Below are 16,106 nucleotides of genomic sequence, written 5' to 3'. Positions count from 1 at the left end.
GAAACATATTCTTCAGAGTTGCATGTTTAAGCACGTCTGTTGCTAGTTTTGTAGCAGAAGGGAAAATGACAGATGAAGTCATTGCTTTAACTACCATCGCTTCTCTTACGTCCCTCTGGACTGGAGACGCATGACAGTCCAGCAAAAAAACATTTCACCAATCTTTAAAACTGTTGGTCACTGAAAAACATCAAGGAAAATGTATTTTTTCCCTCAAACTGCCAATATTTACGACAACTCCAATATTTTTGGCGTGAAATTGTACATAATTTGACCCATGCATTTCATATTTACTCATTTTATTTTTTAAGATGGCCACCATGGTTGTGGTTGAAAATAAATTTTTGCACTAAATTATAGGAATGTCCTGGGTGTGAAATCATAGCCTACATGAAATCATAGAAATCATAAATATTTCCTTGTTCCCATGTTACCTTTACCGCCACCACCTTTTTGTGGTGGAGATTTTTCAAATTGCTGCAACGGTTGTAAAGGAAGATATATGTTTGCACTAAAATCTAAAGTAGTTATTGCCAATAACCATTAATTCACTTAACTTAGCTGTTCTGACGCTAAACCACCACAAACAAATGGCTGCTTTAATGCTAAACGCATGAAAAATTAGCAGACGCTAACGCCAAACCACTAAACACAAAATATTTTGTATCGCTAACGCTTTGAATGTGTAAATATACTTTACTACAGTTTTGTTTTGTTTGCTTTTATATAATTTTTTTTGTTTGTATATGACTTTGTTTATTTTTTTTATTATACTACATTTAATAAAGTCAAAGCTCAAACTCGGTGCTAATCAATTCTTAAATAAATTAGCAGCAGCCAACGCTAACCACTAGCACAACTGTCTGTCATATATTTTTTATCTCCTCCAAATTGATGACTGAAGAAAATAAACTGAAAACGGATGAAACACAAACATATTTTCATCAGTGGTGTTCAAACTTTTTGCCAAGTTGCATTATTTTTCTTTTTTATTTATTCCACTAATTAGCATCTTGCTTTACTTGAAGCTTTTAAATCTACAATTTTCTAAAGCAGAAAGTTTTAGGGTGATGTAAGGAAAAGCATACTCAAAGCATCTGCTGGCTGACTCACTCCATCGCAGCGATCTGGTGCTCCTGCCGTCCGTTACTAGCTGTAAAACAGATCCGCGCTCTGCTTCCAGTCATGTTAGCAGCAACTGCCAAGAGCCGCATACAGGCATACATGATGAAATATGACATCTGACTCTGCTGCCTTAGCAGAGCGTCTCATGTTTGGGGTTTCAGTCCCGATGGGCTGCAGTGCTCAGCTCTGCATGCCACGAAACACGAGGCGGTAAACGGAGACCAGGGTTCACATAATCCTCTCCATCCCAGGCTGGAAAGTCGTCGGTAGCTGAGCAGAGGTCGACAGGTGGACTGATATTTCCTTAAAATATGTTTATTTGTCGATTGATGATTTATTAGATTAAAATTAAGTCCAGTTGATTAAGTAATGATGTCCGTTGGAACGTCTTTTAGTGCCGTAGTTTGGCCATCATCCACCAGAGGGCGCTGCTGGTAGCGGAGCCGAACAAAAATGGCGGACTGTGCTTTTTTTTAAAATATTGTACAACAAAGGCTGAATCTGCAGAATGTGGCACTTTGTTTATCCAGCTAATCGATCAGTTGTCAAAATAATCAATGACTAAAGTAATCGTTAGTTGCAGATCAAACTGAGCTAAATTTAATTCCTGGCTACCTTCATAGCAAAGGGCTATCCTCTTTATGAGACTCTTAGAAAAACAGAGTGTCTTCAGTCAGAGTCTTCTTCAAATTCGCTGTAATACAGACTGCTACAGCCATTTCCATTTACAGTAACTCAGATTAATTCAAATTCTTCAGAGTTACAACAACATTTAATTTTCCTTTGGGACTAATAAAGTATTTTATCATCTTAAAACTGTTTCCTGTGGCCTGTTTTGGCTTTTCAGTGCTGATTTAGTTTTTATTGCTTCAGGAAACAAAAAAAAAAACAACAAACAATAGAAACGTATCGTGAAAAACACTGAAGTTGAACATGTTCAAACCGGTGTGGTCGGTTTGCATAATTCCTGGAATTATGCGAACTTCGGATAATTTCCATGGCTGAACATCCTGTCCGTGTTTTATGTATCAACATTGCAGAAATCAGTTACGTTATTTTATTTGTTTGTGTTCAGCTTTTTGACCGGGTGAGGGAGGAGAACCCGGACTTCCACCAGAAGATCGTCCCGATCAGTAGTGAGCTGACGCAGCCCGGCCTGTCCATCAGCGCGGCGGACGTGGAGCGGCTCACCGCCTGCGTCAACATCGTCTTCCACTGCGCCGCCACCATCCGCTTCGACGAGCCGCTCAAGTTAGTGCCGCAGGAACTTCCTGTTGTGGATTTGCCGTTTGATTGATTTCACAGAGAAGGGGAAGTGAGCGGGATGTGGGTGTGAAATCAATGGTTTGTAAAACAAAAGAAGCCATCAATGGTAGCCAGTGTGACAGTTTACCTAACAAATCAGGCTTCCTGCTTTGGTCAGGAGTTTACAACAAACACTGATTCATTGTTTTAGGTCAAATTTCATGGTTTCCTGTTACTGTTTCACCTTCACGCTGCAGAATCATTTAGGGGAAACTCTCGCTGGGCAGTGTTGTTTAAAGATAAAATGTCCGTTTTTTTCATTTCCAATTTTATTGGGAAAGGAGAAGAAATTACAAATTGCTTCAAGTTTCATGTTTACATCATAAAAATACAAAGTCATAGAACACCGTAAACAATTAAAGCATTTCATTTTACCTTTGTTGTTGTAATGATTTAGAAAAGTCTTTAAAAGCAATCTGTTATGTTTTTTGTCATGTTATTTATGTTCATTTTCTTCATTTTAGTCTTTAAAATACCAGAATTTGGACAAAACTTTACATTTTTGTCCATCTGATGTAATTTTTAAGTATTAAATAATTACTTTTAACGTGAGAAAGTTATTTATCAAAAACATTTTTAGTGTTAAGTAGTTTCTTGGACAGTTACTTTCTAGTTTTACTTCAGTGAAAGTATGATAAAGTAAATCTACCTTAGAACACTCTACCCTCTTCTGCCTGTTTGTTACATGTAAACAAGCATTTCTGAAATATTTGCGAGAAAAAAAAAACTCATACATGTTGCTATTATTGTCATAAATGTTCAAGAAATGCACATGGAAATATGAGTTTGAAAAGTTGAAAGTTTGCGAGTAACAATACTTCAGTGAAGCCCTGTTTCTGTCCAATTGTTTCATCTTTATTGGATAATTTATAGAGGAATAAAGCTGCACAACCAGGTTTTTATCAAAACATTTATAATTAATTCTTTTGGAATTGCAACAATTTAACACAACAGCAAAGCGTCGGAACAAATACTAATATTGCTCTTTTAAAACACTCATTTGTAATCTTCTTCAAAACAGCAGCAACAAAAAAGTGATTTATTTCACTAAACTGCATGTGGTGATTGTTTGTAGTTATTTATTGATGCTTTCATTGAACAAACAGTGGGGAAAAACAATAAAACAAAAAAATTTGACAAAACAACAGTTTAAAAAAAAACATATTAGTTGGCAACAATATTTCCTACAAATTTATCACAATAAATGTTGAATACGGATAAAATGTGTTTGGTTCATTTAAGTTTCCCATGCACTGAAAAATAAATGTAATAAAGTCAGATTTATTTTTCCTGCGCTCTTTTTTTAGTGACTTCTGGGAGGCTGAGTTCACATCAATCTCCTTTGGCCGTCTGACTCTGTAGGTGTTGATTTTGTCTTTTCCATTTTGTGGTTTTTATCGTCTGCTAGTCGTTTCCATCTGACTGCAGCTCCCTGTGTAGCGCGATAGTTGCTCTACAGGGTCCCCTAATGAGACCAGAGTTGCTTTAGCATTCGTTTCTCTCCATAAATCCGTCCTGCAGATCTGCTGAAGATGAATTAGGCCCTCTGGTAGGTGAGCTAATCTGAAATTTAAAGCTGTTTTAGGGCGTTTTCACACCTGATAGTCCTGTAGATTTGGTTTGATTGGGGACAGAAATAGAGATATTTGTTGCATTTCCAGCTTTTATGATTCATTTTCACACTACCCGTTCCCCTCCTCGCCTGCGGGGGCGCTGCACCAAGAACCACTGAAGGCAACCTCAGTAGAAGACAACTCCTTTCTCCTTGAAATATAAACAGAAATAGATTAGCGTCTGATTTTAGAGGATTTCTCTTTTGTCTTTGGGATAATGACAAATGAAAAGTAGATATTTTATTTATTTATTTACTGGGTTTTATGTTAATGCCTTGCTAGAAGAAGAGGATTGTATCCCTTTCTATGACATGAACTACATTTTTCTAACTTGGGGCCATGGCCCTTTGAATCCCCCTCCTGGGGTCACCCCTGAATAACGAGACAAAAAATAAAACAAACATCTTCATCACCGAAACAACAAGTAGCAGCAGCTTTTTGATTAAAAGCAACATTTAAACATAGTTATGGTCACTTGAGCTAACATTTATTTTTCTAACTTTCTGCAGCTGCTAGCTGTGCTGCAGATCCAAACTGAAGCAGTCAGTGGAGACTTGGTTTAAACTGACTGTATGATTGTAGAAACGACAAGTTTGATTTTTTTTTATCAGCTTCAGAGTCAGTTATTGCATCACAGCAGCAAAGACAGATGGGAGGCGACTCAGCTGGAGGAAGACGCTCTGTGGTTTGTCCGACTTCCTCTGCGCCTGCTGGCGTAACGCCCTCCACCCGCCTGCAGGGGGAGCGGACACCCACACGCGCTCGTCTCTCTTCCTGTCGCTTCTTAGCTGGACCGATCGCCCACCTGGAGCCGCCGCGTCTTACGTCACAGCTCCACTGACCACGTTTACCCGCCTCGTTCAGGATCGGCTTCTTTTAGGAAGATTAAAAGATGTCATTTCAGTTCAAATTGGACCAGATCGCATCAGGTTTATTATGGTTGTTATAACCTCAGCCAGGCAGCTGAATTATTAAAAACCGACCCAATAATTCACTTCAAATGACCAGAACTGAGTTTTATGCTTGTTTGTTCTTTATTTCTAGTAAGTAGAAATGTACAGCGGCGTATTAGAGCAACTGCGGATCCAAACAAATGAGTAAATTTGCTAGAAAAAACTGATTTTAATCTCAGAAATTTTCTAAAATAAAACGTGGACATTTCTGAGTTTGAAAAGTTGAAAGTTTACAAGAAACAACTCAAACTCTTTTGAATTACACTCAGAAATTTTCTGAAAAAAAGAGAAATTTGAGTTTGAAAAGTAAAAAAAAATATGCTAGAAAAAACTGATATTATCTGAGACGTTTTCTAAAATAAAACTTGGAATTTTCTGAGTTCTGAGCTAAGAAAAAAACCTGAAATGTTGAGATTATACTCAGAAATTTTCAAGAAAAAACTAATAAACTTCTGAGTTTGAAATTTCTATTTTCTTTTTTCCTTTTGGTTAAATTAGTGTTTTGTTCTCGGACCAAAACCTAAAGTTTTGTTGTATTTTATTTTTTCTTGCTCTAGCATGTAGAATACCTTCACATAACAGTAATAAATGACGCCATTAATAAAAGTGAATTGAAACATTTGTTTTGTTTTTATCTCCAAAGTTCTGGAAAAGTTTGAAAATGTACCTTGAAAAGTTCTTGAATTGAATTGGAAAAATGTACAAACCCCGTTTAAGGCAAATGTAAAATATGACATATTTTTGCATTTTTAATGCGGCGGAAGAATTAAATATTTTGACTTGACTGAACTAAAAGGATCAATCAGTGGAAATACAGAGCTCAACATATTGCAGGATATATTAAATGTCGTATTGCTCAACATTTAAAGTGTTTTTTCCTGCAAAGCGAGCTTAAAGCTGTCAGCAAACGAACATTCAGAGACCGTAAACTTGTCCTCTCCCACGTAGTCACAGCTGCTCAGCCTTTACCTCCTCCACACATTTAGCGCCGTCTCTCTCTCTCTCGCTCTCCTGCAGGCACGCCCTGCAGCTGAACGTGATCGCCACGCAGCAGCTCCTCAGCCTGGCGCAGCAGATGCACCACCTAGAGGCCTTCATTCACATCTCCACCGCCTATGCAAACTGCAACCGTAAGCACATCGACGAGATCATCTACCCGCCGCCGGTCGAGCCCAAGAAGCTCATCGAGTCTGTCGAGTGAGTGGACGACTTTCACGCTAACGATTAATCGTAATTAATCAATTAACTGGAGTATTCAGACTTGAAAACAAAAGATAATTTGCTAAAAGAACAAACTACTGTGAGCAATAATTAAGCCAAAATTTTAGAAAAAATCTCTACATTTTGCATTAAGATAAAAAAAATAAATCTACCCAGAAATCTGATTGAGTAGCACATTTAGATTCACCTGGTTCAAATTCTGTGAAATTATTTTTTTTTTAAATCTCCTTTTAAGAATATTCTTCTAATGGATCCAAAGAATAATCAGCAGATCGTTTCTACACTGAGCTGATAAATCAAGCAGAAAGGCCTGAGCTTTTCACATTAAAAGTATTTTTATCTGCAGATTCATCCTTTGAAACAAATGATCACTCGTTCACTAAAGAATGCTTTTCTATTGCATTAAAATGTTTATTTACTTATTCAAAAAATGAATTAAATTATTGGTATGTTTGCGTTTCTCCAATGTAAGTAGAAGCTAAAACTGCTACTTTAGAAGTTTTGAGTAGAACGTATTTATAGACAATGGTTTTTATCTTAAATGGAAAATGCACATATTTTTACAGTTTTGGTTTAATTGCTGCTCTGACTGTTGTTCTTTCACCAAATGCCTTTTTTAGTCTGAATTCTCCAGTTAATGATTAATCAATTACTAAATTAGTTGGCAATTATTTTAATAATCAGAAATAATCTGATTAATAGTTTCAGCCAGACTTTTGTTGACTTTCTTTAATGTTTTTTAGGAAAAACTCTTTAAACATCCAGATACAGTTCCCGGCCTTATTTTAGAGTTTCTATACTCCAGTTAACAATTAATCGATTTCTAAGTTGGTTGATGATTATTCCAATTAATCACGATTAATCGTTTCAACTCTACTATACATATGTCAAATACATTTTCGTTATGGTTTTTGGTTTTCTATGGACGGTTCGTTTGGAGGTTTTTAACATTTCTGGTTGTGGTTTCAGGTGGATGGACGACGGCATCGTGCGGGACATCACGCCGCGGCTCATCGGCGACCGGCCCAACACGTACACGTACACCAAAGCCCTGGCGGAGTGCGTGGTGCAGCAGGAGCAGGACAAGCTGAACATTGGCATCATCAGACCCTCCATAGTGGGAGCCAGCTGGCAGGAGCCTTTCCCCGTAGGTCCACAGGCCAACTATTACTGCACTGCAACGTGCAAAACCGAGGATTATTAGTATGTTTAAATTAAATTGTGTCCAGAAAAAAACAAATATCTGAGATATCGATATAAACAGCTTGGATAATATAAGGATGAAATAATATATTTGTATTTTTTTATTGAGATTTTGGCTGGCAAAGACCCTAAATAAATTAATAAACGGAAAAACAAATGAATTAATTTAAAAAATGTGTTTTAAAAACTACACAAATAATAAAAAGGTAAGTTAAATTAACAGAAATAATAAACTATTTCTTTCCTTTAATAATACATAAACAAATTAATTTCAAATTGAAGATAAATTTATATGTTTACAACAATAAATAGAAATTATCTAAAAAAAAATCAAAATAAAATTAACATAAATCTTAGAAATATTAAAACTAATTATAAACAGTTTTCTGAATAAACAAAAATATGAGTAAAAATGTTGTTTTAAAAATTGATGATAAATTATAAACATTTGTATTTGAAAAAATAAAAATTGATCGGCCTGCAGTTGGCAGCGACTCTTTAAACAGACAAAAGAACCTAAAAAGGTTTAAAGAAAGAAATATTTAAAAAGTACATAAACAATAAAAGCAGTAAGTTCAACTAAGATAAATAATCAACTATTTTATTTAGTAAAATATAAATTACCCAAAGAATTAAGAAATTAATCAAAAGCAAATTCAAACTGACGAAAATAAATCAATACATTTAAAAATATAAATAGAAAAAATAGATATTAAATTAATGTTATAAACATTTTTTGAATAAATAAAAGTTAATACAAAACTTCCATTTAAAATTAAATAAATAAAAATTGGTGTTTGATAAAATAAGAGTTAATATTTGTATAATCTTGGTGGCAGCAGTGCCAGACTCTGGTCCGCCTCTTCAAACGGGCCCGGCTCTCACTGCAAGCGGACCGGGCTTCTTATTTAGACGCCTGTCTGTGTGCGTCGTGTTTATTTGGCCCCCAGTGGCCCCTCCACACATGTAGCAGTCTGTTAGCAGCGCTTTCATCCATTTTTAATGGAGTCTAAGTGAAGCTGACAAGTGCTGCTCCTCTCCGCTTCCCACCGCAAACACCACAGGAAGTAACACAACGCCGCATGTGCTGCTGCTCCAATCAGCTGATAACCATTCTCTCGCTCTTCTTCTTCTTGTTTTTTTATGGCGGTTGGAGTATTGATCTATCTGCATTTAGGGACATTGTAGATAAAGAAGAAGATAATCAGTACATTTCTGCCAAAAACATTTTTTTCAGATTGTTTGTTGTCAAATCACATAGAAATCAATTATCTTGTGTTTCCTTTTTTTGGTGGACAGTTTAAGATGGCCGCCATGACTGTAATACATGTTTGCAGTAAACTTTGTAGTAATTATTGCAAGTGGTGGGCACAGCTAACCAAAACATTAGGTTGAATAACCACTAATTTGATAAACTAGAATCTTAGCTATGCTAAATCGCTACATACACAAAGAAAATAGTGTAAGCTGTTGCTAAACAGCTAATGCTAAACTTTGCTCAAGTAAATTTTTTACACTAATTAAAAGTGTTTATCATTTTTTTATACTAAACACAAAAAAATAGCGTAAGCTAATGCTGAACTGTTAGACACATAAATAAATTTGCATAAGCTAATGCTAAACCACTTTAAAAAATCTTTAGCTCTACTAAGGCTTAACTGTTACACAAATCAAATGCTAAACCCCAAAACGCATAAAAAATTGCAGAAACTAACTATAAAGCAATAAAGACATAAAACTTTTGCAGAAGCTAATGCTAAACCGTAAAACTCATAAAAATAGCAGAAGCTAATGCTAAACCATAAAACTCATAAAAATAACAGAAGCTAATGCTAACCGTTAAGACGGTGTTTCTCTCTGTCACACCTTCATGACTGGTGTGAGACTCGCACACAGAAACGTCCTCAGTTTCCGATTTTACTACATTTTGTTAGTTTAAAGTTTTATGAACAGGAAGAACAAAGTCAAAAACACACGATGGGACATAAAGTTCATCCAAGTCATTAAGATCTATCACATTTTATGGCAATAATTAGTTTAAGAGGTTTAAAAATGGCGGCCATCTTGGAAAATGTCCTAATCTGAATATTCACTTCCTGTGTTTCTCTCCGCCTCTTCACCTTCATTCTCTTTCTCCTCAGGGTTGGATCGACAACTTCAACGGGCCGAGCGGCGTCTTCATCGCGGTGAGTGAACCCGATCAGCTTTCGTTCGTCCTGCAGCTGGATTAGGATTAAGCTAATCTGGTGTTGTGTTGCCAGGCGGGGAAGGGGATCCTGCGCACCATGAGGGCCAACAACGACGCCGTGGCCGACCTGATCCCCGTTGACGTCGTCATCAACATGACCCTGGCCGCCGGCTGGTACACCGCCGTGCACAGGTGGGTCTGTGGGCGGGGCTTAGCTCCTCCACTCAGGTGGGGAATTTGATTTTTACTTATAGATTATAGACTGGCTTATCTCCTTTCCTCTCTTACTTCCTTTTATCTTCAAGTCCTTTGTTCCTTCCTTCTTTCCTCTACACTTCTTGTCTCCTTTTTTCTTCCTTCTTTTCTCCTTCCTTAATTTTTCTTTGCTTCCTTTTTTGTTTCCTTCATTCCTCTCTTAACTCCTTGTCTTCTTTATTCTTCCTTTCATGTGTTTTCCTTTCTTTCCTTGTTTCCTACCTTCCTTCCTCTAGTCCTTGTCTCCTTTTTTCTTCTTTCCTTCCCTCCTTTCTTTCTCTCTACTTTGTCTCCTTCCTACCTCCTTTTTTCTTCTTGTTTTTCTTGTTCTCTACCCTCCTTCCTCAGGATTCCTTGTCACGTTTTTCTTCTTTCCTTTTTCTTCCTTCCATCCTTGAGTCCCACTTCTAGCTTTTCTTTCCTTCCTTCTTACCTCCCTTCCTTCCTTGTCTCCTTCCTTGCTTTCCTCTCTTCTAGTTTCTTGTCTCTTTTTTGCAAATTTAAAACTGAAATATTTACGATAAATTCAAAAACACAAATTGAACTTTTATCATTTATTTTTCACGTCTGAAAAAGTTTGAAGTGTCGCCATGAAAATGTTTTGGAAGCTTCATTTAATCTCTAAAAATCTCATTTTAGGTCGATCAGATGTGGGGAAACCCTGTTAGTGACTAAAATGTGTGTAAATTTTGACGAAGAAGAAAAAGTTTAAAATTCGACTGTAAGCAGGAAAATCTGCTGCAGGTTTAATCTGAAGCGTTTAACTTCGTCTTGGCCTGTGAGTTGGAGGCTGATTCCCTCCTCCGGTCTGGAAATGTTTTGTTCGGTTGACTCAGACCGAGTCAGACGTTCCGCTTGCAGGGAGCGAGTTGGAAAAACGCAGCCGCTCCCTTTTTTTAAGGGCCAAAGATTCCAGGGAAACTGAAGATTGGCAGCTGCCCAGCGCCGAGTTTAATTTGGACTGATCCTGGCGGTAAAGGGCATATTTAAGGTTTTTTAATCTGATGAAGGATCCATTTCTACTGCTTTACACTTTAATAGCAGGATAATCTCATTCAGTTGTATTTAAGTCCAGACTTTGACTGGGCCACTCCAAAACCTCCAATTTATGTGAGGGAGTCATCAAGAATCAAACAGAATTGGGACTGAAACGATTAATCGTGATTAATTGATCATTGAAATGGTCGTCTACTAATTTAGTATTTGGTTAATCGATAACTAGAGTATTTATAGTCAATTTAAAGCAGAAATATTAGGGTTGAAATTATTAATTGGATTTTTTTAGCTGCAGATTCCTCTTTTGCTAAAAGTAATCAAGCATTCCCTAAATGAATGCCATGTTGTTGCATTTTTGGTAATAAAATGTTTATTTTTTTATTTAACAAATTTATTTATGTATCTTTGCATCTTTTAATGTATTTCTTTCTTGTGTAAAAAAAAAAAAGTGGTTAAATAAAAAAATCTGCAGATTGTGCCAATTTTTTTAATTATCCGATTAGTCGATTAATCGTCAGAATAATTGATAACTAAAATAGTTAGCTGCAGCCCTACAACAGATTTTATAAAAGTTTTGGTTTATTGAGGAGGTAAAACCTAAAAAGAAATGTTTATTTCCATTTTTAATGGGTCTTGTGGTCGGTCAGTAGATCTAATTTGCCGTTTTTTGTTCCACGGGGCAAAACGTTTGGACGACGCAGTTAAAATACGAACATTTATCGTGTCTAAAACAGACAAGAATCACATCTTAAGGCACTTTTGGACCTTGCGCTCTCTTGTTTTTGCAGGCCTAAAACGGCTCTGGTGTACAACTGCACGACTGGTGGCATCAACCCGTTCCACTGGGGGGAGATCGGTGAGTACGCGCCGCTCTGATGCTAACAGCAACCCGCCGCTGCAGGTCGATACGGCGGTTTGGGCCCATCGTCTCAGTTCGCCGCTTCATCACAGATTAATCAGCCGCCTCTGACTCTATGTGGCTGCCATGACGCCTGGTTGTGGTTGTAGTGGAGGATTAAGGCTAGGAAAGGCTGCCACCTGCTGGACAGACGTAGAAAATGTCTGGAAACTCATCCAGACTGGATGTTTACTGAAGCAGAGATTAATTCTCATCTGTAGATTGTGGACTCCCACGCTAAATAACATCCCAGACTGTCGTTAAGGATTAGTCTGGAGAAATGTCAGAGATTAACCCGGTGATTGCTAATTAATTCTTCTGTTGAGGGGAAACGCTCGTTCATAATCCTCCGTCGTCGCTGCAGCTGCTGAAGGAGCTCCTCATTACCGAATGAGAGTCAATTTATCTGCGTTGATCTGAATCTGATGACATGAAACCAATGGAAACATCTGGATAAACATCTGAAATCCCAAACTTTATTCCTAATTCTGTTATTGACAAGAAAAACTATAGATAGCCATCTATCTGTCCATCCATCTGTCCAATCATCCCTCCATCCATCCAGACTTTTATGACTCAGTTTGTCCATCCATCCATCTATCTGTCTGTATGTCCATCTATCCTACTTTTCTTTTTTCATTTCTCATTTCACTAAATGAGAAATTGTTCTTTCTCTTTTCTTTCCCTTTTTCTAATTTTTCCCTCTTTTATTCCTTTTCTTATTTTCTTTAGTTTTTTCTTTTCTTTTTTCTTTTTCCAGCCATCCGTTCTTCCCTCCATCAATGATCCTTGATAACTTTCGTTTGTACTTTAAATTTAATTTTAAGTCTAAATCATCAAACCGATCCATTCACTGCTTCCGCTCCCACGTTGACAAACTTCCCGCAGGAACCACAACCAGATGGTTTCTGTAGATCCAGATGTTCCAGATGTTATCGATCCGCAGCTGGCTCATCCACTCATCTCGGCCCCCTGCAGCCGCCTCGCTTCTGTTGGCATGGAAACGAGGCCCAGTCTGTGACGTAACGTCTGCTGGTCGCATGTGGACACTGGACTGGGTGTCATGATAAAGGTCAAAGGTTACCGTGGGATGTTAGGATCCTTCTGAGAGGCTCTACCTGTCATAAAGGTGGTGATGAACGTTGCACTTTAAAATGTCGTCGTAGCGTTTAGCTGGTTTTATTGCTGCATCATCAGGGAGGCAGAGCTTAGTGGGGATTATCCGAAACGCAGAAACCTTCTGTTCCCTCAGGATTTCACAGGAAACGCTTTCCAAAGACATTTTTCATTATCTGGATTTAAAAAATATTCTCCTCTCACCTCGTTCTCCCGATCCGAACAAAGCTGAACTCAATAAAAATGTTGAGATTAGAGCTGCAGCTAACGATTACTTATTAATTATTTGAATAAAAAAAAAAAACCAAATTGGCATATTCTGTTAGACAATATTAGAGATGCATAAAAATATCCAAGTAATTTCTTCTTTCAAACAATAAAATAAACATTTCATTGCCTAAAAATAAAAGCGCATACTTTTAGTGGATGCTTTATCACTTGCAAATTAATTGATTCATTTTTTAATTGAATCTTAAAATCTGCTGAATTTGGGGGTTTTGGTTTTTGCAGAATTTTAACAAAGCGAAGCTCAAATGATTCCACTTTAGAACAAATTTACAAAGGATTTTTTTTAATCTTAAATCCAAGATGTATATATTTCTGTACAGTTTTGTCCTAATTTCTGTTCTGAGTGTGTTTTTGATTTTGTATACTCCAGTTAACGATTATTAATCAGACGACTATTTCCATAAACAATTAATCCAATTAATAATTTCAGCCCTGGTCTTCACCCTCCTTTATGTCTCTTATTTAACTCCAAATCAGTCCAATTATTTTCTTCTTCAAATTTGTTTCTCATTAAAATGACTTAAATTTGTTGTCAACATCAATTATTGTGTAAAAGTAACAAATGAAGATTTGTTCCCATTTCTGACGTATGTTTGCAGTGCCAATAATTACAAAGTCTCATAAGATTTTTTAGAGTCTGTATAACGATTAATCCATCACCAAATTAGTTGATTTCAATAACTGATTAATGGTGATTAATCGTTTTGTGTGTTTTTGTGTCCTGACAGAGCACCATGTCATGTCGTCCTTTAAGAGGAACCCGTTGGAGCAGGCTTTCCGCAGACCCAACGCCAACATCACCTCCAACTACCTGATCAACCAGTACTGGATCCTGGTCAGCCACAAGTTCCCGGCCTTCATCTACGACCTCTTCCTCCGTCTGTGTGGACAGAAGCCGCAGTGAGAACAGCACATATCCGTTTCCTCGGTTTGCTCCGTGACGAAAATGTTTGTCTGCATTGAAGTTTTGTGCTTCCCTGCAGGATGATGCGCATCTTCAACCGGCTGCACAAGGCGATCCACCTGCTGGAGTACTTTAGCAGCCAGGACTGGGAGTGGAACTCGGAGAACATGAACATGCTGATGGGCCAGCTGACCCCCGAGGACCGAAAGGTCAGCCTGAACGCCTTCCTGCAGAAGCATTCACACCCCTCTATGTCAGGTTGAAACCAAAGCCAGTAAAAATAAACGTGACGATGACGACCACACCATGCCTCACAGAGACGATGTTTGATGTCGTTCTTCCAACCAAAACATTCAGCTTGTTACCGATCAATTATATAATCATAACGTTCAGTGTTGTTACCGATCAATTATATAATCATAACGTTCAGTGTTGTTACCGATCAATTATATAATCATAACGTTCAGTGTTGTTACCGATCAATTATATAATCATAACGTTCAGTGTTGTTACCGATCAATTATATAATCAGAACTGTAGATACAGCAAACGCTACATCTGGATGATGAGGCTTAAAAATAAAATCCCAGATCTTGTTTGGCTTCTTTTCCAAAAACACGGATTACATTGACAGAAAATATTTTCAAAAACTGGCTGTTGTTTCAATTATCCCTTCTGAAAAACTAAATATTAAAACCTGAGAAAAGAGTCATAAAGTCAGCAGAATAAAGTCCTAAAGTCACAACAAAAAAGTCATTTAATTAAGAAAAGCTCTTCTAGAGTTGTCAATATATTTAATCTGATGTGTTAAAAAATGAAATACTGTAAAACTTATTCAAAGTTTAATTTCACAAGATGCTCAACGTTCCTCATTTAATTTTTTTACTATTTATTACTTTCATTATAACATTATTCTTGTGATTAAAAAAATAAAATATGATAGCCTCGTCCTAATATTCTGTCATAAAATCAACCTCAATTCAAAGTCCAAATAAGTAGAAGCTGTAAAACACACTTATCAAACAAGATGGCCGCCTGGGCTCGCTGACATCACTCATCACTATGGAAACCCCAGGAGAGTATTGGTTTAAAAAAAAAGTCCAGATTTTCTCAAAGATTAAATCTTCAAAAACCAAAAATGTGATTAATCAGTTTTATTTTGTTAAGTGGTTTAAGGGGAAAAAGCACCAAAGAGTTTTGGTAAATTAAATTTATTAGTCTGAATGCATATAATCTTTAAAATGAACTTTTTTGTTATTTAACGTCTTGAAAATGTGTTTCTGACTCCATCCTTGCTTCAGTGTCAGCATTCTTCCTCTGTGGTTTTTGTTTTATTGAATTTCCCTTTGGGTCCAGTGAAGTATTTCTGAATTTGAATTGAATTTGTTTTCCCAGACATTTAACTTTGACGTGCGCCAGCTGAACTGGCCCGAATACATTGAGAATTACTGTATCGGCACCAAGAAGTACGTCCTGAATGAAGACATGTCCGACATTCCTGCTGCCAGGCAGCATCTTCGAAAGTAAGTCAACTATAAAAATACTTTATTGGAATATTTTTAGAGAAAACCCTACTAATTGGATGTATTAAATAGGTGGAAGTTACTTTATGATATAAAAATAGCTAAAGCTACTGAAGGACAAAGAGCTGAGCACTGGTTGCTATAGTTACTCCCGCCATTTCTCTGTGAAGTGGGGGAGGGGCAATCCTTTTTTTGGTATTTAAATGTAGATTTTTAGCTTTTAATCAAACAGTAATTGTGAAAATGATACATTGAATAAAAAAACTTCTCAAGTATTTGATTGCACAACTTTAGGTGTTTTAAATAGGTGGAAGTTACTTAAAGCTACTGAGGGACAAAGAGCTGAGCACTGGTTGCTATGCTGGTTGTTATGGTTTTTCCCGCCTTTTCTCCATGCGAACGGGGGACGAGCAATCCTTTTTTTAATTGTATTTGTTTAAATGCAGATTTTGCTTTTTATAAAACGGTAACAACTTGAGGTGCATTAAATAGTTGGAAGTTTCTTGATATAAAATAAA

At 37.0% G+C, this 16,106-nt stretch overlaps 1 protein-coding gene across 2 annotated transcripts in view; it reads left to right on the top strand.

Moving 5' to 3' along the window:
* The window catches only part of LOC114160656 (fatty acyl-CoA reductase 1), a 49,435-nt gene that overhangs the window by 32,717 nt on the left and 612 nt on the right, over positions 1 to 16,106 (top strand). For both annotated transcript variants that reach the window (XM_028043335.1, XM_028043334.1), the window contains 9 exons: positions 2,201 to 2,376; positions 6,014 to 6,193; positions 7,187 to 7,364; positions 9,562 to 9,606; positions 9,682 to 9,800; positions 11,648 to 11,715; positions 13,890 to 14,061; positions 14,145 to 14,274; positions 15,461 to 15,588. In XM_028043335.1, coding sequence (XP_027899136.1) covers positions 2,201 to 2,376; positions 6,014 to 6,193; positions 7,187 to 7,364; positions 9,562 to 9,606; positions 9,682 to 9,800; positions 11,648 to 11,715; positions 13,890 to 14,061; positions 14,145 to 14,274; positions 15,461 to 15,588 — 1,196 coding nt within the window. The remainder of the gene's footprint in view (positions 1 to 2,200; positions 2,377 to 6,013; positions 6,194 to 7,186; positions 7,365 to 9,561; positions 9,607 to 9,681; positions 9,801 to 11,647; positions 11,716 to 13,889; positions 14,062 to 14,144; positions 14,275 to 15,460; positions 15,589 to 16,106) is intronic.

The sequence above is a fragment of the Xiphophorus couchianus genome, chromosome 17 (assembly GCF_001444195.1).
Source record: "Xiphophorus couchianus chromosome 17, X_couchianus-1.0, whole genome shotgun sequence".
In the NCBI taxonomy this organism is placed as follows: domain Eukaryota; kingdom Metazoa; phylum Chordata; class Actinopteri; order Cyprinodontiformes; family Poeciliidae; genus Xiphophorus; species Xiphophorus couchianus.
The sequence above is the reverse complement of the archived record's forward strand: the minus strand, read 5'-3'. Positions and strand labels throughout refer to the sequence as shown.